The 23,794-nt window shown below is 34.5% G+C and overlaps 1 protein-coding gene across 1 annotated transcript; it reads left to right on the top strand.

Moving 5' to 3' along the window:
- The first annotated feature begins 40 nt into the window (after positions 1–40).
- Positions 41–23,254, top strand: Tbc1d8-9 (TBC1 domain family member 8/9). Its single transcript, XM_019051819.2, has 22 exons — positions 41–411; positions 914–1,086; positions 1,927–2,103; positions 3,362–3,458; positions 4,451–4,613; positions 5,705–5,781; positions 6,312–6,368; positions 7,392–7,596; positions 8,384–8,583; positions 9,023–9,096; positions 10,152–10,370; positions 10,829–11,032; positions 11,616–11,874; positions 12,599–12,671; positions 13,199–13,351; positions 14,262–14,447; positions 15,388–15,600; positions 16,128–16,290; positions 16,856–16,993; positions 18,034–18,225; positions 19,341–19,411; positions 20,638–23,254. The coding sequence occupies exons 1-22, from the start codon at positions 371–373 to the stop codon at positions 20,815–20,817; spliced, it is 3,315 nt and encodes a 1,104-aa protein (XP_018907364.2). The 5' UTR covers positions 41–370; the 3' UTR covers positions 20,818–23,254.
- Positions 23,255–23,794: the final 540 nt, after the last annotated feature.

Genomic DNA, 23,794 nt, shown 5'->3' with positions numbered 1-23,794 from the left:
CTAACATCATCGTCAAGGTCGTTGGCAGGGGGTGCGGAGGAGGTGGGTTTGTTTATGAACAATTGAGCTTACTGCTTGTTATCAATGAAGTGATACGAAGTGCGAAATTTTCGATGGGATAATTGTTTCATCGAACTTTACTCCTTACACAATTGTTCACGCCTCCTAATTGTTTCGCTTTTATATATTAGTTTACATTGTTTTTGTGGTACCACCGCACATTCCCGAAACTTGTTATTATGTAAGATGGATCCATGCCTGATGCCTACTTTTCACTCATTCAATTTTACCATTGAACCTGATAAGTTTCAGTTCCAGTATCACCTCTTAAAACTATAACCTCAGTGTGGCCGCTCTGTAGTCCTTCAAAATGTGGGTAGAGCCTGAAGAAGTCACGCTGAACGCCTTCTGGTAACTATTTAACCTTTTGTACTGTACTTGCGCCAAGTTTGATGAAGTCGATAATACTAAGTAACAATCCTTACCACAAATCAGCGGACTAATTATTATTCAATTGGAAAAGGAGGAAGAACTCAGTCAGTATCAGATTCTACTACTTGGAAGTATTCGATTGGTCTGGTCCAAAGAGCCGTTCTCACACCATGCATTCATCATCAGATTTGTCAGATAAACCGCAAATGTGATTGTCCAATAGACTGTCTGTTTAAAAGACTGCAAGTCTTGTCATTGACTTTATGGATTGAGCCACTCTTAATTTAGTTTATGCTGAACAATCTGTCGATCAAGTGGTCAGATAATTCTGAGAAGTGGCTTTTACTAATTTACATGTTTTGTATCTTCTTTTGTCATCATGCATTTTTAAAATATCATTTCCTCAATTCCCAGACAGTTCCTATAAGCATCTTTTACTGAATGCATTCATCTCTAATTTTATGTTTTTTTTTTGTGTCAGGGAAACTGAGCGGAAATCGCTATATTTCCTTTTGCAACGGAGGGTCGGACATGGTGGCCAGGCTGATCCTAAACTCCTCTCGTTTTGGGTTAAAAAATTTGATTCCATCACATCAAGAAGACCACCGCCTTTTAGAATTCTTCATCAGACCCCTTCATCAAATACTTATCATCGTAAGTCGCAGTTGAAATTAAATACTCATCTTCATTTCTGAAGCCGAAATGAGTGGAGACAGTGCATTGATTATAAGTTACCTAGAAAGTCACACTTTTCTCTTGGAAACCAGTTCTTGGAGAAAAAACTTTAGAACCTTTTCTCTGAATCGCTTATTTTTAAAATTCCTGCTCAAGTTCGATTGTTAGAAGAAAAAACTTGCAGTTTTTCCTAAGAATGATAGAAAATAGTAGAAAAAATCCTAAGCCATGACTTTGATTTTTTCTTTTTGAAGAATGATGTTTAGGTACTCTATAATGTTACAGTAACACATCTGCTAAGATAATTGATTTTAAAGTCCAGAGCCACCTATGAATCTCATCTTGTTTTTAGGATGGGAAGGGGGTCTGACAACGTATGACGTTGCCCTCAGATTGGTGCAAAGTGCCAATGTTAGAGATTTTGTAATAGGGCAAATATTATGACAGGTTATTTTTGAGTAAGTAATTATGCTAATGTTTCATGTAGAAAGGGAGACCTAGGTAAGTGCGACGTACATTTTTAAAGGGTCACATACCCGCATAATGAGTGCGCGGAAGGAAGAGAGAAGGTCTAAAATTCAAAATTTTAGCATGATGTAATAATGGATATCCCCTGTGGCTATTTTTCCACTTTAGCGGGATGAGCAGTATAAGTTTTTTACCAGGTAAGCGGCTTTATCAGAACAAACCTATCAGCCACGAGTCTTCCAGATATCAACTGAAGGGACCAAATGAGTTCCAATAGTTTCTAGAAATTTAAAAGGATGAGTTACTACCGAAACCATCTATGTAATCATGAGTATTTCACTTCATTTGCAGAAATTTCAGTGGCCATGACTTGGGGTGAAATTGATAAGGACTGGTCGCACTTAGAATCTCTCTTAGAGTGTGACTCTTTACCTGAGGATGAAGTTACTGGCTACATTTTAACAAAAATCAAATCTCACTTGGTCACAGGTCCCGTGGATCCAGCTTTGCAAAATATTAATTCTGAAGGTACTTTTGTCTCTTTTTCTTTCCTTTGAGTTCGGGTTCATGCCTGCCAATATCTTTTTTCACATCATCAAACTGAAAGCAAGAATCAGCAGTGCGTCTGGAAAGTTAAGATATTGAAAATATTGAAGAAGAGTCTAAAAGGACCCCGCGCACTTCTTATGGGAAGGTGCACTATGAAGAAACCTTAATTTTTTTTATGGCATTCGATTCTCCTCAAGATGCTGATCAAAAGTCATAATTGCGCCAACTTTCTACGTGCACCATTTTTGCAAAAACCGGCCGAGAAGATTCAATTATTTGGCGATAAAAAGCCAGAAAGATTCCTCATTTTAGCACTCGATGGCTGTGTGTCAACAAGGAAATCAGGGGAACTCCTGCATCGAGCAGCAGTCTTATCTCGGATTCCTCACCCCTTTTTGCTTGACCATCCAAATCAGTTTCTTTCTCTCTCTCCCGCTCTGTTCATGCGCTACGTTTTTTCCTTATTTACGCATGCCTGTTCTCAAATGCTTTGTTCTTTTTTATCATTCATTATCGCCGAATAATTGAATCTTCTCGGCCGTTTTTTTGCGAAAACGGAGCATTGTAGAAAGTTGGCGCAATGATAACTTTTGATCAGCATCTTGGGGAGAATCGAATCCCATGAAACAATTAAGGTTTCTTCACGGTGCACCTTCCCATAAGAGATGTGCAGGGTCCTTTTCTCACTTGACGGAGTGCAAGTTCTCTTGCCTGCTCTGGCTGTATGCTCAGTCTCAGCATGGTTTTCATGACTTCTCAATAGACTTCTCAAATAGAAAATAAGGAGGCTGCTCTGCGCTAAAGATGAGTCTTATCTTATCCAAAATGTGATTGCATTTATCCTCTTGATAGTTATAACTATAATGTCGCTCAAAACAGCAGAATCAACCAAGTGATTAGAGAATCTGGGAAATTTTGTACTTTATGAATTTTTTCCCCCGTGTTATGAGCCTTTCTATTTTACTTATAATTTTTTTGGTGGTCATATGAAAATGTCAACATTCTCGTCTTGGGTTCAAAATTTGCTTTAGTTCCTCATCTATGATTGATATGATTTTACAATTTTAATTGTTGGTAAACTTGAAATTTTGACTTAAGATCTATCTTATTCATCTGCCCAAGAAATGATAGCCTTGTTTATTTTTTTAATTTCTTGCTCGCTCATTTTGAAGTATTGATTTATTCCTTTCCTATCCACTTTATTCAGCTCTTTTCTCATTCTGTGTTTCAAACCCAGGTGGAAAGACATCTTTCATTAGTCGGGAAGCTGATAAATTCCGGAAGTTATTCAATATGCCACCTGAAGAAACTTTAGTAGCCGTTTACCTCTGTTTGTAAGTTTTACATCAAATTACATCAAATTCTTCTCATTCTATGTTTGGACATCGATTGATTGTGTTTGAAATCACGCCCCAGTGGCACTGACTGGTGATCAGCAGTTCTCAAAAACTCTCAGAGAAACTGTTAAAATTTACATGGAGGGAAACCTTTTTTCACTATCTTTTTAAGTTAACATTATGTCTGGTAAAATTTTTGCAAATTTATGTGAAAAAAGGAACTAACATAATTTATTTCAGGAGATTTCTATCAATATTTTTGAACATTTGAAATTTCATAAAACTGCAGTGGATCTTTTAAGGGGGTTTTTTTTTTTTTTAAATTTGTTTACTTAAATTTTAATCCTTGTGTATACTACTTTTCCTAAAGGGTTCCATCTCATGTAAATTTTCAAAATTAAGTTCAAATTCGGAATCAGCATCCATAAAACACTTAAGAAACACTCATCAAAAAAGATTCTATATTGCTAATTTATTCAATTTTGCCATTGCCCTAATTTCTCTTTTCCTGAATTGGCTGCTGACCGGTCCCGAACTTAAAAATCGTTTTGAATTGAGAAAGAATCTTGTGTTTAAGGTCAGTTTAAGTGTGGTAGCTTCAGAATTTTTTAGAAAATCATCATGACTTTTTTATGTTTACATAGCAACAATCGCAGCAATATGTGAAACGAAAAACAGAAAAAAGTCGAACCACCAAAATCAAACAATGACTTGGATAAATCATGCAACCGGCATAGATAATCTTGGAAAGAATATTTTATAGCATTTTTAACCCAAACCACACCACTTACACTTAAACATTCTGCAAGTTATCAAGTTTTTAAGTTTTGCTCAAATGTGAACTTTGCTCCCAGCCTTAAATTTTGCTTACGCATCAGGGACAGCTAGTACAAGATCTGAGCAAAGTTTGGTCAAAAACCAGGGGGAAGGAGCCAAAATGGACCCTTTTTGGAACAACCTCTTCATAATTTTCACTTTTTTTTTTCTAGTTACAGGAAAAAGTGGTTATACTCTGGAACAATGTATCTGTCAGTGTCCCATCTCTGCTTCTACTGCCCTAGTCATATTATCGTCATTCAGTGGAGGGACATTATCGATTTTTACAAATCCTATAATGTCGTTATAACCATCAAAAAGAAGACCGGCAAAAAGGTAGATTTTATTTTCTTTATAGACACTCTGTGTTTTTCTTACAAAACTAATTAGAGACTGCTCATAAAAGACTTGACGCTGAATATAGGTGTTTTTGTGGGAGAGGTCCATTTTGCAGCAATCTATCCGAGTATTGAATACCCACCTGAACTTGATCCATCGCATTCCATGCATAATAAAAAAAAAAACCCTTATGTGTGCAAGTGTAGGAGCTAACAGGAGGACGGAGGACAAATGCATAGGTTTATATTTGATTTCAGAGTAAAACTTTTCTCAGTCGATGGAAAAGGAAAAGAAAGAGATCTCTATAGAATTGGACTCATTTTACCTGAAAATTTCACCATGCGCCTGCAAATAAATTAGTAAGATGAATGAATATGTAAGAGCTGATAGAAAATAATTTTGAAATCCATGCAAATGGACGGTTTTTTAGAAAAAAATAATTTTTTGACCAGTTGTCTGAATTTTTTTTTTCTAAAGACAATATCGATGACTAAAGTGCAAAACCACGTATCTCAGTTTGGGATGTTGCAGGCCTACGGTCATACTTTCAACTTAATCTCTTAAAAACTTCCTTGATTTTTTTGCTCTGAATCAAAATCTTCAGTAGAAATTTCCAGCTATACAGTTGACTCATTCCTCCTCAAAATAATAAAATTAGAGCAGAGATTTTGAAACCTGAACTCGAGATACACGGTTTTGTACTTTAGACATTGATATGCCCCTAGTGAAAGAAGTATTGCGTCACCAAGATGTTCAAACAAAAAAGCAATCGATGAGAGATCATGAAAACTTCCTGACTGAGCTTGCACAGGTGGGATTGACTGTTAACAATGTTTGTGTTTGTCCCATCTTGTGTTCAGTGTTTAAACAAGGGTATTTTTCTGCCAAGTTTTTAATGGTTTCGCTTACTTCATTCATCATTCAACCTTGACTCCTAGTACCATTTCACCTCAGTTTGACGTATCTCATTCACGAAGGAATTTTAGGAACTGTTACATTGTCCTTGTTCTTTAGTAACCGTTGATTTTTAAGATCTTTGTCCACCAAGAAGACTTACTCCTGTTTATTTTATCTCCTTTATATTACAGTTTGATTTCATTTGCTATCAAAGGACTTCTGAAATTTTTGCATCAATTCGGCAGTTGGTCAATTTGGCAATGAAGCAGTGAGTTGTTTTTTGTTTTGTGCTTTTATATTTGAGGTGTGTCCTCTAAAAATCCAGTCAGCTTCTTGCTGTAAAGAGCATCCTCTTTCCATGTTTCAAGATCCAATTTTCTCTTTTTATTTTCTTCCAGCCTTTCACATTATTTCGCATCCACAATGAGTGGTGCAGCTGGAAAATTTTCATGGATTGGGGTAGAAGGGTTGATTCAGAGGGGGAAAGTACTTGAGTCAAAAATGTCCGATGAGGGAAGGGCTCTAAAGATCAATGATGAGATGATCTCTCAATGATTGCAGGGTATCATCTTTTTATGAGAAATTTATGGTTATAAAGAGCAAGGGTTCAAATTCCTTGTAGAATCACCACCTGAAACTCAAAATTGTTCACTCATAGAGATAGCAAATCAAAACTCTCTGGAAGGGAGCACGTACCAGTACACAAAAGCATTCTTATTTTAATTTCTCGCTGATTTTTATATCGCTCCTCATTCATGTCACATTAGATTCTACTAATACGCATCTTTTTTATTACAGGTGTATTAATGAAACATCTAGTTTTAAGGAAGACAGTGATCTATTGCATAAGTCAAGGTAATGGTCTTAATTGCTTTCTAGAGTTAAGTAGAATGCAAGATATACGAAGAAAAATGTTACATCTTAGGTTACTTTTTAAAAAAAAAAAAAAAAAAAACTACATCTCCCAAAAATCTTCCTGGGGTATTTTAAAGCTTCCAATACTTGGATGTTCCTAAAAAATGCTCGCTTTGCACTTGTGTATTTGGAAAATTTCTGTCAATGATGTAAACCTGGGAGCTGACAAAATCTTCCAGTGAGCCACCAATTTATCCAAATCAATCAATGCAATTATATTAATCAATCTTTCTCCCAAATTTTATCAATAGACCATTTTTTTCTTCTTTTTTTTTATTTATGAAAACTTTATTCAAAAATATTGAAACTACTACAAGAGCTGTGTGTCTTATACTTATCCACATTAATTGAATTTACAAAGTCACATATTTGAAAACAAAATAACATTAGAAGATACAGATCATCTAGAAGACCAAGAATTTTGGAAATCTCTGTCTTTTGTTCTAAGAAAATCAAATGGATCACTGTGCGAGTCTTATTATGTCCAAGAATCAAACACTTTTTTCTTGGTACTCAAGGAGAAGACTATGTATAAAATATCTAGGATGCCAATGGTATAAAATGCAAAAAGTAGTGGAAGTGAGAAATTCAAATTTACCTGCAAAATGAAACGATTACAAAACTGAAACTAACATAAGGAACTAGGTAACAAACTGAGGGCGGCATTAATGAGAGTGAAAAGAGAAATGGTAAATTGAAAATCTTAAATTCACAAAATAAAGACACAAAAAAAATTATTTTTTCTGTTTGAGTTTTTTAATATTCCGATTCTCCTTTCGCTCAAACTTACAGTCGAAATTTGAAATCACCGGCATATTTTGCAGATTTTTCCTCTTTCTTCAGATGACTCCTCCCCTGTACTTCTTTAGAGACCAGGTTATTTCATCCACATCTGAAATTGTGATAATATAAAATCAAAGTCAAATTTTTCATTAATCGTCTTTTTTTGTTTTTTTCTTCCAGCATTAATGTCTCTAAGAAGCAAACATTCCTGAAGAGAGATCTAGACGCCAGGACTGAATCGGAAACATATAGGCTACTGTTCCGGTTAGATAGCTCAGAGAAGTTGGACGGCATGATAACCGCCTGTCTTCATGCGCCGTTCAATCGCACATTGGTCCCTGGTGTATTATTTTTATCTCAAAATTATTTATGTTATGAAAGCAAGGTTTGTTTATCACCCTCGTTTACTCTCATTCCTCTAAAGTTTACAGTTTATACTTAAATCAAATGTTTCCTTTTATGGATGATCACTGATAATGTCATCTCCTTAACTGAGTCCTCAAAGCTGAAAATTTGGATTTTTTGTTCCCTTTTATATTTTTGCCATTCATCTTTGATATCAGCTTTTTGACCGGCTATCAAGCACAAAGTATTTGATAAACTGCCAGGTCCCAGTATTTTTTTAAATAGGAAGTTAGAAAATATTTTTATGGAGGGAAGATTTTTTTTTCGAAAAAGTAAACAAGTTTTCAGCTAACAAACTATGTCGATAAATCAATGAAAACAAGTTTTGGAGGAAAATCTCATAAAATTTTAGGAAGTACATGGGTTTAGTTTTCAGTGGATAACTTCACCTGTAGAGCACAAGACAATTTTCATGAAGTTTCTTCTAAATCTTTATCTTAAGTCTAGCAAATTATCAGTTTTGGGAGTGAGAAAATTATTTTTAATTAATTAAATAAAGTAATTAATCAATTTATTCATTCATTCATCGATAATCAATCTCCTCCTGATTTCCATCATGTTAAGTGAGATTCAACACTCGAAAACGTAATTTAAAAAATGAGAGCAAATCAAGGCTGTTAAATTTATTCTCTTGGTAAGATTTGGGAAGGATTTCTTTTAACGAAATTTTTTTGATGCTATAAAGTGTTTTTTAAAGATTTATTATCTCAGTGCTAACTAAAAATTTTAAAATTTTATCTTTGTTTTTTTTTCTGTGTTGTGTGCAGGATAAAGGCTTGTTGAGTCTTGTATTACCGCTGCGATATTTAGAAACAGCGGAAAAAGGGGAACTTCAAATCGGTGGCCGAGTCTGTGATACTAATGTTTTAATTATAAAAATCCCTAAGCAGCAGTTTATGTTCACAAACATTCAGGATCTAGATTTTCTGATAGATAAAATACTGAAGTTATCGTCTAAAATAAAAAGGTGAGTTTGTCCTACTATTCTCAATTTTCTCTCCGTTACATATTACTCAAATGTCATCATTCATTTTTTATAAGTAAAAGTGTAATCATCACATTTTTTTCCAATAAAATACGGAATATCTAACAAACTCACCATTATATTCTCTTGAATTTTCCAAAAAACTTCCTCCACATTTAATCTGCCGGATCTAAAACTTTCAAGGGAAAATATTTATAATTAAGTACTTCAGCAAGGGAAATTTGGCAAATTTTAAATGCTCATAAAACGTTTTCCCTAAGGAAGGCAAAATTATAAGGTAGCCTTAAAGAGTCGGTAAAGTTAAATTTTCAAAACGAAATTGAATGTTTTCAATCATGTGCATTTGTGTTTATTTTTCAATGTTTTTTTTAAAGAAATAAAGTGTGTATACCATCCCCTTAAAGTCTGCTCTTTTTCACAGGGCCAAACATAGGTATACTCCTTTTCCAAGTATCAAAAAAGAAAACAACAGCGTGTCGCTGGAATCAATCTCAGGTTTGTTTCCATTTTTTTACGTACCTAAATTTATATCACTCAAAGCAGGGCATTGCATAAAAGATTCTCATTAAAATGTAACCACAATAGCATTTGCACCCTTTTATAATTGAATCGTCCATTTTTCAGTCTTTGAGAGTTACAGCTGCAGCACAGGTTGTATCATGTTAGCTGTATGTTCAATAGCCACCTAGATTGGTCTGCATATTTGTGCAGGCAAGTTTTTCTTTCTAGGAAAATTTCGTAATTTTTTCAAGATTCAAGAGGGTCATGGAATAGAAATTTATTATTGGGAAATAATCAATGTTGGGCGTCACTAAAATTTCTCTGCTCTTCTGATGCAAGGTCTTGTAAACTTTTCACAAAAAATTCAGTCTATTCAGAAAATTATTTCTTCATAAAGCAAGCTGAAATCATTTTAGTCTCTGCTTTGACCCAAGTAGAGTTTAGTTTTTTCTGCAAGCTAGAAGTTTAAAGTTACGTAACCAAAAATTGTGATTTTTCTTTAAACATGTTGATTTAACAATTTCCAATGTGCGCATTGTATTCTATGTGAAATAATAAATGAGAAATATTCTTCCGGGATACCTCAATAACTAAAGAGCGAAACTACGTTTCTCCATTGCTGTGTTTCAAAATGTCTGCTCTTATTTTATTTTTTTTACAGCCTGAAATTTCTACAAAATATTCTGCTAACAGATAAGAAAAATCAAGTAAGTTTTCGAGAAATTATGTTGATTAGTTTTCCAAGAAAATAAGACAGGAAGTCTTTAACATTGCCAACGGAGATACGTGGTTTCGTGCTTTGGCTATCGACTTGCTTTCTAAGTCTGTTTGCTTATTTTCTTGTCCCATTCATCTGGCAGTTGTATTTGAACATGAGTGTAATCAAAAGCAAATTTTTCTCATCAAAATAATTACAAAAAGGTCCGGTTCTTCGGGGCCAGTCAGAAATAAGGGTTGTCCAAGCACTCAATTTCAAGTTGAATCCCATAATTTTGTATTTCTTTAGAATCATAGCTAATACAATACAATTTTAATCTTTCCATGAACAGATCTTAACTGGAGTCCCGCGCCAGCCTTAATGGAAATGTTCGAATCGGAGAAAAATGAGACCATGAGGAAACTTGAGGAAGAGAAGTATCAGTTTTGGCTGAAGCATTTCGAGCACTATCAGCGTGGTGTCACGATGTACCGAACTTTTGCTGTTGGCAAATTAGTTCTGAGAGGTATCCCCGACAAGTTGAAAAGCGAGTTGTGGATGACGTTTTCAGGTTCGTAAATTTTCCACATATGTTATTTCAGTAATTGTCTCGACAATGAAATGAAAATGAGCTTTGCAGTATCAGTAAAAATTTATGTATGAGATTTGAATATTGGCAAATTTTCTCCAATAAATTATTCATTTTCTAAGAAAATTGTGGGTATGTTTTTTTAAAAGTTTCAATTACTATATATTAAGTAGCAACCAAAATACTTTAAAAATTTGGGGGAAAAAAAATTCGAAACTTTGAAGATCCACCGCCCCTTTTTACTCTTCTCTCTCCAAAAAATATCCAAGTCATCGACATATTTTGTCACTGATGAACTGTCACATTGAGTGAATAATTGTTTAGTCCTTGCTCCTGATCTTGCATGAGATTATCGAAGTTATTTTATTTATTCTGCATGTCTTGCTGTATAAGGGTACAACAGTACATTGCTAATAAGGTTTACCTCTGTTATTTTCCAGGTGCCACAAATCTGCTTGAGTCAAAACCAGGATATTACAAAGAGCTAGTCAATAGGAGTATAGGCATTAAATCTACGACAAACGAAGAAATAGAGCGTGATCTCCATCGTTCGCTTCCGGAGCATCCTGCATTCCAATCTGACGTTGGAATCAATGCCTTACGACGTGTTTTGTGTGCTTATGCAATAAGAAATCCACAAATAGGTAAAGCTTTGTGATCTAAATTCTGGTCAATTTTGAGCAAAGGACTCCTGAAGCAAAACACTCTCGGTCAGAAAAATTCTATTCTAATAGAAAGTGTATTGCTTCAGGTAATACTAGAGTGTTAAGTAACAGAGATCAATAATTTCTTCCATGAAAAATTTTCTATGCGTTTCATTAAAAAAGTTGCAAGAAACATGAGAATTGTCATCTGTTTTGCATAATATTCAACGCTGGGCCTTTGCTAACACTTTGTCTACTTTTTAATTGGATCCATCCCAAAAAATGACCAAACTTTGCAACTATAAAATTCCAGTTAAAAAATATCCCTTCCTCAAAATGAAAACACGTGGAAAAAGGAATCTTGGAAAAAGATTTTTCAGACTAGTCAGTAGTTCTTTATTGATTGTATAATTTTCTGGTTTGAGAACCTTTCAAACATTAGGTTCAGATTCACAATTTTAACCAGCATTAACTCATAGAGCCCTCTCAAAGAAGTACATAATTCAACATAGGGAAAAGGTACTGGAAGTTATTTTTCCTGTAGACCCTGATGAAATAACAGATTATTTGCTAAATTTTTCAGGATATTGTCAAGCGATGAACATTGTTGCCAGTGTTTTTCTGCTGTACTGCTCTGAAGAGGAAGCTTTCTGGCTGCTGGTCGTAGTTTGCGAACATCTCATGCCTGATTATTACAACAAGAAAGTAATAGGTGCAATAATAGACCAAGGCGTTATGGATTGCCTCGTCGAAAAATATTTTCCCAGTCTTCATGTGATGTTGGAAAAACTAGGCATGTTCTCATTGATCTCCTTGTCTTGGTTTTTAACTATTTTTATCAGGTAAGATTACATTGTAATTTTAAAGATAAAGTGTCAAATTTGTAAGTACAAGAATGTGATTAATGAATAATCAAGGGGGTAAAAAAATTTATAGAAAGAAGAAAAAGAAAACATGGTGATGTATCGAACTTAATTTTGACGATTTTATGGTGAATTGGCAATAATATACCCACAAGATCTTTGAAAATGGGGTATGAAAAAGAAAATTATTGTGAAATATCTTGAGGCAATACAAGCAATCAACATTGAAAATTTTGAAATAAGACTTATCTACGGTGGTTTAGGACTAGAAGATTGTGTTGTAGGACGCATATAAAATAGAAAGGAGACAAAGAGGCGGGTGACACAGAATTGAAGTTTACCAAAAAAAACTCTCAAGTCTCCATTGGAAGCCAAAGTCCTTCAAGGTTTTTTTAAACCTCTCTGTAGACAGATCCGTTTTGCAAAGTACAGTTCCTGCTGGTGCACTGTTTAGCCAGGGAGATTTTTCTGTAAAATGTCAAAGGAAAAATGTTGCATCATCCCAAAGTTTTTGTCTCAGCCATGTTATGTCATTGACCCATTAACACATCAATGAAATTTCATTCCAAGTTAAAAGACCATATGGAAGAAATGCTACTCGTCAACACTAAATTTCAAAAACACGGAACTCCTCCATCCTGTATCCTTCTCCTTTTTTTCAATTTTCTCGACTGCTCACAAAAATGTTCTCTTTTCTGTGCAGTGTTCTCAACTTTTCCTGTGCCGTCCATGTTGTTGATTGTTTCTTGTACGGTGGTGCTAAGGTTATGTTTCAGGTAATTCTCTTAAGATAGATGCTGAAAAACTTGCCCTTTCCTTGTTTGAACCCTGAAACTCTGAAATTGAGACTTCAAAAACTTGTCGAGAACCTGTAGACATAACTGGTTTGCTGATAATATTTTGAATAAATAAGAATGATATGTAAAAGTTTTAGTCGTTAAAATTTTTCTTATGAATTTTTTTCTCTCTAGATTTAATTAATTAATTGGTTGATATTATTGTTGAGAAAAATCAATCAATTTTCGAATTGATTAATTTCATTCCAGGGAATGTTCAAAATCAATTGAAATCAAATGATTTTCAATTGATTTTAGTTTGAAAATCGATGGTGTGTTAAAAACTTTTCAAGAAATTTTAATTGCTGCTCAATATTTGGAAAACAGGGGAGCTGCAAAGCAAGAAAGTCAGTTCCGATTGAAATATTCCAAAAATTATGATCCAGATATTCCAAAAATCTTCTTGTTACGGCACTGATCTAAGTCTGCCAACCTTGAGCATTAAGAGTTCACTCATTTGATTTCAGATCGCTCTATCCGTGCTGGAACTGAACAAAGAGAAACTGGCAAAATGCGAGGAGGAAGGTGAAGCTATTCAGATTCTAACAGATTTTTTAATTGGCGTTTATAATGAAGAGGATCCCGTAATAACGCCTCACAAGCATCGTATGGTCCACATGGTATTGAACGACATACTTATTTTTATTCATTTATTTGCCCATGACATTTATAAGTTATAATAGCAATGTATGCATGAGAATTAAAATGAATGCGTCAGTCAGAAATGCAGGCAAACGTAGAAGAAAAAAAGGAAACACTTCTACCATAGGCAAGGAACAGCACCTTTGTGCATGAGACACAAAGACATGCAAAGATAATGCGCTGTGATAGCAATGTTTTTATGAAAATTAAAATGAACACAGCTGAAGAAACGGACACAGGATATGCCAAGAGCAACGGAGATGGATTTCTGAAGGAGGTCGGCAGGAATTTCTAGGAGAGATCGGGTCTGTAATGAGAGAGTACGTCATATCATGGAAGTTGAAAATGACATCGTGTACAACGTCATGACCAAACAGTTTGTCTGGTACAGTCATGTTAATAGGATGACGGAAGAGAGGCTGCCGAAGAAGATGCTTGGTTGGGTTCCTCCTGGGAGGAAACGAAGGGGACGCCCAGTAAGAGGGTGGCGGAAGAGGATTTTAAATGAGATGAGGGAGTGTCAACTCCCAGATGGACTGTAGGAAGACCGAGTTTTGTGGCGATTAGGCGTCGCAAAGCACCAGAGAGCGCTATAAAAGCGACTCATGTATGTATGTAAAATGAACACACCAGGCAGGTATGCAAGCAAACATAGAAAAAAAAAAGAAATCCTTTTTATCTGAGATGAGGAAAAGGTTACTCATAAGAAAAGGTACTTCAGTGCACGAAGCAAATTTTTCAGGATTGTAATTTATATGTTACGGGGTTGAAATTTTGGAATTTGAGTTTGCTGATGGGTTTGGCAATTGTATTTCTGATGTTTGCAAATAATCTGCACCCATTTCCACAATTATATACAATTTTCTTGTTGCTTATACCGTTTTCTAGACGATATCCATCCAGAAACTGCTTTCCATGGCAGTGTCAAATTATACTGAAATAAACCTCCAGTATATAGAAAATTTAAGACTGAAACAACGACTAAAGGTCGTCAGAAATCTTGAGGACTCCCTCATTCGAAACGTAGTCAGAAGCATCTTGGCAGATGGATATTTCAAAGAAACAGAACTTCAGGTAAGTTATATAGGTATAGTATATAGTATGTTATATATTATATATTGCTGTTATATATTATATATATAGGTAGGAAACAGAACTTCAACTTCAACAAATCACTTTTTGGCAGACCAATCAAATCACCTTTTAATTATCCTTTGTTATTGACTCATTCTTTGTGACTGATTCAATCATTGTCAATAGCATCAGGAACAGTCGGCTTAATTAGTTGATTGATAGACATTCAAAACGTTTGGTTAATAGACGATTTGATAAGAGAATAGACATCAACTCTTTCAATTGATGGATACACTTTTAGTGAGGATCTATGAGTGGAAGTGATCAAAATGTATTAATCTCCTCCTATGGTCAACATTCGAAGCATGTACGTCTAAAGAAAACGGTTTTTTGTGAGACTTGCATACTTCTGTTTAGTTTTAAATTTTCTGGCATCTGAAAATAACTGCTTGAAATTTGCCACATGATAAGTCTTGATAGAAAAAAAAAATACACCTTCATCAGAAATAATTTTAAAATTTTCATCTCCTTGCATCTCCAATTAACCAAATTGTGAGTTTGTGACAGAGATGGTGAAGATTTTTTTGAACAGGCGTCAATGATGGCAATACTGTCGTGCTAAGGAAAAATGTCACAAGAATCCTTCAGACGTTGCCAAATTTCTTTCAAAACTATGAATTTTCAGGGAATTTTGTGAATATTTTCCTTCGAATTTTTCAGAGAATTTTATTTATAGTTATATCTAGATAACCTGAAAATTTTAAGAGAAAGTATTCATAACTCTCCTTAAAAACAAATATTTTATTGAAGAAAATTTGGCAACTTTCGAATGTCTTACTGCGACTTTCTTGAGCAAGGCAGATTAGAAGTTGCCATTTTACTGAACCTTTCCTCATCCTTTCAGACTACAAATAACGCTTGTCCCAATCCTTCTTTCCAGGATTTATTGCAATTAGTGCGGGAAGAACAAATGAATCCTCGCAGAAAACAACCTCCAGTAGATAATGAATCGAATGATATAGTCCCTTTGCAGCTGCCATACGAAACAATCAAGTGTGATTTCGAACTGTTCCACATGATTTTTACCATTGTATCACCTTGGGCCACCACTGAATCTACGGTCACCCACGACATTGCTGTTCGCATTTTTCGAGTAAGAAATAAATGTCTTGTTGAGTATCATGCATGTGCCTTAGTCAACCTAAAGCTTCAAAATCTCTGTGATTAAAATACTCAATTTTTGCATGATATCTTTTTGCTTCGACTGTTGTAAATCTCAGTTATTTAATTGCTTGAGAACTCATAGCCAATCTAATTGAATAGTTTTTTGTTTATGAAAGGACAGGAGCTCATCTCTAAATTTTTAAATCCTCTCTGGAATTTCATCTGACCTCTAGGGAATTAAGGCTTTAGCGTCCTTGAAGTTTCAATGTTTTCTCTGATGTATACAAAGTTTCCCGGGAAAGCACAATGTCAAGAACAGGAATGGAAGTCCCAGACATGCTAGCGATTACTTCTCAAATTGTCATTGTGTAAATGCACAGGTAGTGCTTGCAGATATTTGCCCCCAAAAATAAATGGCATTAAAGTATCTTACAAACAATTCCCGGGAAAGTACCCTTTATAATCTTCAATCTTTCTCAAATTTACAAAATATTAAAACTGTCAATTTTTTTGTAGTTGATGGATGCTGATGATGATGGTTATTTGAACTTCCGCGAATTAGTCAGTTGTCTGGGCTTAACTTGTTCGGCATCAGCAGAAAGGAGACTGAAGTTACTGTACATAATCCACTTACCACCTCTTCTTTCGAAGCTAGACATCGGATCAACTCGTTCCTTATGTAAGTTTCCTATTATGATTTGCATCTACATAAATACCATTACGATTAGTGAGTTATTTCTCCTCGTTCGAATGTCCTCCTTTCTTTTTCCATTGATCTAAAATTAGATGTAAGAGACTTGCGACTAACGAGTACACCTCTTCTTTTCCACATGTCTCTGGTTCCGTTTAGCAGAAATGCGTCCAGTTAGGGCTATTGAGAAGAGGTGCAAAGTTTTATTCTTCCAAAGTCATTATTTAAGATGAAGTTTGATTTCTATTTTCACATGTTGTATATTTTTCTTCACTTAAATTTAAAACTGCTAGTAACTACGTAATTTTCTCCCTCAAGGTATGGCTTGGTCCTTTTTCCACTCAGTTTGGTCCAATTGATACTCATGATATTTGAGTGTAAGGAAAAATCTTAGAGAATTGCAGGAAAGCGTTAAAAATATTGTTCTTGCAACATTAACAGTTGCATTAGTTTTGATCCCGAAAAGATTCGCACCAAAAATCCCTCGTCTCATGTGAAATTTTTCTGGACGTGAATGTTCGCTCTTCTCATCACTGATAGCTCTTTCTTATAGTTTCAGAATCTGACACTGATGTTGCCTCCGAAGCTGTTGAATTCTTCAATGACCAGTATTCAGAACAAAAGATAAACACTACAACTTTAACAACCATTCCTGAACAAACAAATAATTCATCACAACAGTATTCATCAGGTATGACTTTCCATTGTATGATGAAGTTTTAGGTGCATACTTGCCACTAGATCATCCCATCCTTGAGAAACAAAACTTTCATTGCCAAAAAACTTGAAAATGATAACACTTCTCAGGGGGTGTTCGACAAAAAATTTGGTACAAAAACCCCCATAACTGTTTGAAAAAAAAATTATGAAGCTTTAAAGTTAACAGTTCAGAAAATCTACCTTTATAGAAATTGCATGAAAAAACTGACCATAGTACCTGAATATTCAAAATTGAAGTATTGGTATCATCGCTTTTTTTCCCATTAGAGGAGAGTTTTTTTTTAAAATTTGGCACAAAAATTCTCCAAAATGTTGAACCAAAGCAGAGCAACAGCTATGTAGTGTTTGCAGTCCATAAAAGTTGGTGGTAAGAAAAAAGTATTGAAAGTTTTAAGAATTTTTGTTTTATTTATCTTTGTTATCTTCGACTCAAAAAAAATTCCTATTTTAATAGTTTTAAGAGAAAGCTGTGTAATCTGCCATTTTTGGGGTTCAAAGTCATCGAACTGAAACGCAACTTTGAATTTTTAATCGGTGCAAAAATAATACATAATGGGTATTATAATGGGTGTCCCAAAAGTCATATCTTCAACCCTCGCAGTAGTGAACAAACAAAGCTAGCAAATTGCGAGTGAAACAAGCTTAAAAATAATTTCATCAGCATAAAGTTCCACCAAAGCAAAATGTTGACAGGCAGTGTCACTGCCAAGTGTTACAAACTTTTGAAATACATTATAATAGTGAGAAGCAATGAGAGTTCAAATAAATTTGGATAGTACCTAAAGATAAGAAATATTCGCATGTGTCAAACTTTACAAAAGAGAGCAGAACACAGGAAGCACAAGTAGAAAAGTGCTTTAAAAACAATTCGAGACAGTTAACACCTGTAAATATGAAAACAAACCAGAGGAATGATTGTTTGAAGTCAAGAATGTTTTGGATTCATCAATTTGTAAAAATTCGATAAAATGTCAGTTTTTATTCATTAATTGTTTTTCTTTGTGGGTTTAGATGATGTTCCAGGCGATGTCAGAAGCATCAGCTCTTTCCGATCACTCTTAACATTTTCATCACAGCAGTCTGGCGACACGAAGCCGTTACCAGCCATGGATCAGATCTACCTCATCGAACTGCTCCATACCTTGAATTTCATCCTCTCCAAACAAGACGCTGAAGAGCAAAATTCAGATCTAATGTTTTTCGGTATGAATAATTCCATCTTTTTAGTAGGAAGCATTTCTCTTAGTGTAAAATTCGTAAGTTTTAGCACTACTCTACACTACAATCTATTTCAAAGGTATGTTGGAAGAATCCGTTTCATTACTCAAATAATATGACAAGGGTCTTCTCTGCATTTCTTGAAAAAAAATCATACCTCAGAAAATATTGATGAAAGTGAGCTCTACAAGATTATAATTAAGCTAATAATTTGCTCTATAGCCTCCTCTAAGCTATTGGCGAAACAGTATCCGTAGGAGAAAATCAGCTCCATTCTAGTAATCAATCTCAAGAGAAATTCAAGCCTTTGGAATATCCATGGGCAAAGCGCGAAAACCGTGTATATCCATTTGCAACGTTGCAAACTTCCTGTCATACTTTATTTTCCCTTTGGAAAACTAGTCAACTTAATTTCGTAAAAAAACTTCCTTGATTTTTCTTCTCTATCAGCAAAATATCCTTTAAAAATTTCAATCCATACAGTTAACTTGTTCCTCCTCAAAACAATAAAATGATAGTAGCGATTTTGAAATACCGAAATGGAAATACGTGGTTTCGCACCTTGGCCAAATTCCATGTTATCAAGAACAGCAGCCATGTAACCCCTGTCAGTTTTTCCTCGACTTGTCAGAGCCTCCTTAGCGGAGAAGTGTGTGTTTTTTACCGTTTTCAAGGATTCCTTCTCTTCTTTGCCTGGAGCTCCCATGAACTCGTGAAGCATTTTAGACCAGAAAATTGGACTCAATGGAACATGTTACAAAGAACTAGCTATATTTCAGCCCGATCGGAAAACTTTCGATTTTGACCCCAAAATTCTAGTCCAAGTAAGCAGAAGTCATTTCAACATGGCTCCAAAGAAATCTGACCTCTCCCAACTTTCATTCTTTGAAGATTCTTTTTGATCCAACTTTTTGAAAAGAAAAAAACTCAAAGTTTCAAAAAGTACATAGGGTATGATCACTTTTTAAAACTTCAAGTTTTAGTCTTTTTTCAGTGGGGTAAAAGTTTGTTTCAAGGAACGTCCATTGAGGTCAGTTTGTGAATATCAGTTTTAAGGTAAATTTTTCCCATGTTTTACGGTGTCTTTTCGATTTTTTCAGTCAGCAACATCCTTCATGCCGGAAAAAAAACCAACAATGAAGAAATTGAAAGTTCTGCCATCAGTGAAAAGGTAAGGATGCTTTAAAAAATCTGCACCTGACAATAGTCAGACTTATTCCAAAAAGAATCGAAACGGAGACAAAAATTCTCATAACTGTTTTGTTGCATTCAAAGGAGGGCGGGCCATGCCCTAGATACTCATTTTCACTGTGATCATTATGAAGGGCTCTGAAATCGTTCCATTAAATGAACTTATTGCATGCAGTAGGATTTTCAACTCAACCATTTACCCTCCTGTAAACTGAAGAAACTGTTAGATTTAATGTTGACGAAAACAGCTCTCCCGAAAAATTTTTCCTTCATGGCAACAAGGCCCTTTTCTCTTTGGACGCTCATAAGTGAAGAGTCCTTTTTTCCTCGCAAGAGAAGGAATGGACCACTAAATAAGGGACAAATTTATGTATCCTGATAAATGTTTCCTCCTTAACATTAAAACACAAAATGCGGATTGAAAATTACTGAAATTAGTTCCCAACCAAGATATCAACATTTTATCTAGCTTTAGATACAAAAAAATTTAAATTTCCAGCTCACAAGAAAGACCAAAGTGTACATGAATCAAATCGTGCACTACAACAGTTTTGCCAGGCTTCTCAATTGAACAGAGTTCCCCCCTTGTTCTGTGTTGTTCAAAGTTTAAACAACAAGCAATGACTAAGCTGAAGTACTGAGATTGAGAATGTCATATTTTTACACCGCAAAGACTGTTGTAGTAACGTTTAGGTAGAATAACTACATTTAGGCTTCAATTTAATTCAGCGATTTTTCATTAATTAGAGGGAATTTTGATCTGGCGTTACTTTCAATAATAAATGGTAAAACCGATTTTTTTAATTTATTAAATACACTCACTGTTTGTTCTAATTTTTATCAACTTTCAATAATGTTCCATGCAAAAATCGTGTATTTATTGAAATTTTAATGAGAAAATATGTATCATATTGCTTACATTTGCACTTCGTCTAGCAGTATCTTGGAAAGGTGCAAAAACTTTTGTCATCTTTTGTAACTAGACGGAAATTTAAGAAAATATACAGACATGTTATTTTAAACTAGAAATTAAATAAACGTAAACATAATCATCATGAAGTTGACATGGATCACATTTATGTGAAATAGATGAACTAATCAGACCTTAAAATCTTATCAAGAGGAATTTTACAGTTTTTTGGCTCATATCTTTTGTATCAATATTAAGAGTATACATTTTAAACATCATCCCTCTTTCTGTTTTAGAAAAACATTGATGAAGCTGTGCAAGATTCACTATCAATATCTGCTGATCTTTTCTTGGCTGAAATCTCAAAGTACGCCTCCATCATCGAAGTTTTCAATGAACGCGTGGACATCTCCAGTAAAATTTCAAAATACAATGAAAAAAGGTTTCGAACCATACACAGTCTCTCAAATTTGTAATGCGCTGCAACTTTTTTCTCTTGTCATCACAGAATTTTTGATAACTTACCAACTGGAAAACTTTTGGTGGGTTATCAGATTAACTTGCTGCATTTCTTATCTCAGTGTTCATAGTTTTAATCCAATTCAATTTTAGTTAACTTTGTATCGCAATATCAAATTATTTTACTCTTTGATCTAGGGAAACCGTGCTGTTTATTTCATGTGTATGGCACTCTGTGCTATGTTTTAATTTTTGAGAACACTTTCAGGTTTTACAAAAGAAAGTGGAATCTATTTTAGCCTATATTTTTACTTGTATCATGCTGCAGACTGTACTAAACCTTATAAATATTGTTTTAAAGTGAAAAGGAAAATCATCAAAATAAGATGATGAAAAGTTAATTTTCTCCTTCTAAATTGATGGTGAAACTGTAGAAATGCATATTTCCATTTACAACGTTGCAGACTTCTTGTCATACTTCATTTTTTAAGTGGAAACCCATTAAACGTCATTTCTCGAAAATGTTCTTGGTTTTTTCTTCTTTTTTTCAAGGATATTCTGCGAAAATTTCAAGGCATGATGTCGGTTAGGTCTCCTTTTAAAAAATAAAATAGTAGCACAGATTCTGGAAAGCTGCCATTGAGTTTCGCATTTTTGCAGTTTCACTGTTGATATGTAATTTTTCCTGACTCTACAAGGAAATTACTTACCCTCTTGGGTTCCACGCCTGCCTCAGAAACATGTTGTAATGAATTAATGAATGTTTCCATGCTTTTTATTATTTTGAGCAGATACAGTGTACACTCGCTCAAAAATCTTTTTTACACAGAAGGAACGTATTCATGAAAAAATCTATTTAATTAAAAAAGGGAGAAAAAAACCTGTATTCGCCCCTCTTTGTTAATTTTGAATGACCCCAGTTAGCTGGTGAATTAGCATCAGTATGCTAATATAAAATAGTGGAACCAGACTTTTTAATTCAAGAAGGTCTTGGTGACTCCATTTTGATACGGATTAGTGAAATTAGTAAAAGAATGACCAAGGTTCACTCTGTCGAGAACACGTTGTAAGTGAAGACATTTTTTAAGTTATCATCTAAAAGCAGATGATTTTGAGTTGTAGAGCATTTTGGACTTGTTTGAAGTCTTTCTTTGTTATGAAGTTTCTGGTAAAGCGATCTGTGTAATTTAAAATCTTGTAACGAAAATCTTGTAAAGAAAATCCTTGCTTTGTTCAATTTTATCAGTTTGAGTGTACACTGTAACAAATCATGTTTTTGTCAAGACTTGAAAACAGGTTGAATGCATGAAAAGTATCAGAACTAATAGAAAATGAAGGTTTTGTGTCCAAAAAATTACCACCTTTGAGCCCTTCGATTTAATGCAGGCAATGATTTATAATAAAACGCAGGCAATCAATGTCTTACACCTTGTCTATGTTGAGGGTTCGAAAAATATATTATGTCTGTACATCTTCCAATGTCAATATTCTTGAAATCTTGAAAAAGAGCAAGAAACTTTTTTCTTGCTCTCTCTGTATAATTTTTATTTATACACTAGTGCAATTTGTTTTGATAGAAGTCCACTCCAAAGAAGTTTACACACTTTTAGATTGCAGCAGAAGATTGTGTGACATCAGTTTAGCATTGAAAATAAATGCAGGAATCAAGATGGCGGATCTTCTGTCGCAGTCCAAAAGTGCGTAAAGTTATTTGGCAAGGACGCTAATTGAGTCTCATTGTATAAATTTGTACCGCCCCTTTAATTTCTAGAATTTTTTTATTATTATTCATTATGGCAACTTTTCATCTGCCCATAAATGAAATATTTATTATTGGTCAAACGTTAATTTTAACACCGGCCTTTTCATAACTTTTTTCTCTCTGTTAATAATCGCTCATATCACGGATTTGTAATCTATTTGAGTCCATGCCAAATAAGTTTGCAAACCTTTAGACTGCAACGGTAGATCCGCCATCTTGATTCTTTCATTCACTTTACACATAAAAGTGACGTCAGACACTTCAGACTGTCACACGTCAGACCCTGTTGCAATCTTGAAGTGCGTAAACTTATTGGGCGTGGGCTCTACAATGGAGGGAAGAGTCAATATCTGTAGGGAAGAAACCACAGTTTTCTTTTGAACTAATTGTATGCTACAATTGCTGTAATTGCTTGTATTGTTGTAATTCAAACTCATCTTTTTGATTTTTTGTTACTTTTATAATTTTAAAAATACTAAATTAATGAGTTGAAAGAAAATGAACAGTTCTAATTCTAAAGGAGAAAAATTTTGATCATTATTTTCAATGAAATCTAAGTAACTGAATGCATTCTCTGGTTCCCTGAATCATCAAGACGTTATGAACGAGCTGCCAGTTCTTATATGAAATCACCAGCTTAAATTACCAATATTTTTAAGAAGTTGAACTATTAAAATTTTAATTTTTACGAATACATGACCTTTTTATTCAATACATAGCCCTATTATCTAATTTAGAGCCACCACCAGCCAACAGTTTACAAGGTCTTTGCAATTGTAGGGTCTTCAGTGAATGAAATGATGAGCGGACCTGTTCACATTCCTCTTTTTCTTGTATGTTCATGAAAAATGCTAAAATTCTGAGTCTACTGAAAATGAAAAGACCCTCTCTCGGTTCCTCCTGTTCTGATATTCTAATCAAAAACAACTCAGATTCAGGGGTCTTAAGTGAACAAGATGGATTGAATTACTAAATATATCAATCTATTGAATGATGGAGAACGAGACGTAGGAGACCTATTCATATCAGTTCTTAAATCTTTCCTTTGCAGCATGATTGTTAAAATTATGTGTTTGTCGACCAGATTAGAAGAAGTGAGTTATGTGACTGTTCAGCTTTATCCTTAGTCCTCTTTGTTGTGCCGATAATGGGCGTATTCATCGAGAAGCTAAAGACATCTCTTGAGTTGCTAATACTGTCTTGTCAAATCCTGGTATTCATGGTATTTTACC

Source organism: Bemisia tabaci, chromosome 8 (assembly GCF_918797505.1).
Source record: "Bemisia tabaci chromosome 8, PGI_BMITA_v3".
Classification (NCBI taxonomy): Eukaryota; Metazoa; Arthropoda; class Insecta; order Hemiptera; family Aleyrodidae; genus Bemisia; species Bemisia tabaci.
The sequence above is the reverse complement of the archived record's forward strand: the minus strand, read 5'-3'. Positions and strand labels throughout refer to the sequence as shown.

What these genes read in the sequence shown, in the direction of transcription:
- Tbc1d8-9 (XM_019051819.2), top strand. Translation starts at nt 371, where the DNA reads ATGTGGGTAGAGCCTGAAGAAGTCACGCTGAACGCCTTCTG. An exon ending in GTCAATTTGGCAATGAAGCA is followed by an intron (nt 5,782 to 6,311) that starts GTGAGTTGTTTT and finishes TTTTTATTACAG; the next exon opens with GTGTATTAATGAAACATCTA. An exon ending in GTTCTGCCATCAGTGAAAAG is followed by an intron (nt 19,412 to 20,637) that starts GTAAGGATGCTT and finishes TTTCTGTTTTAG; the next exon opens with AAAAACATTGATGAAGCTGT.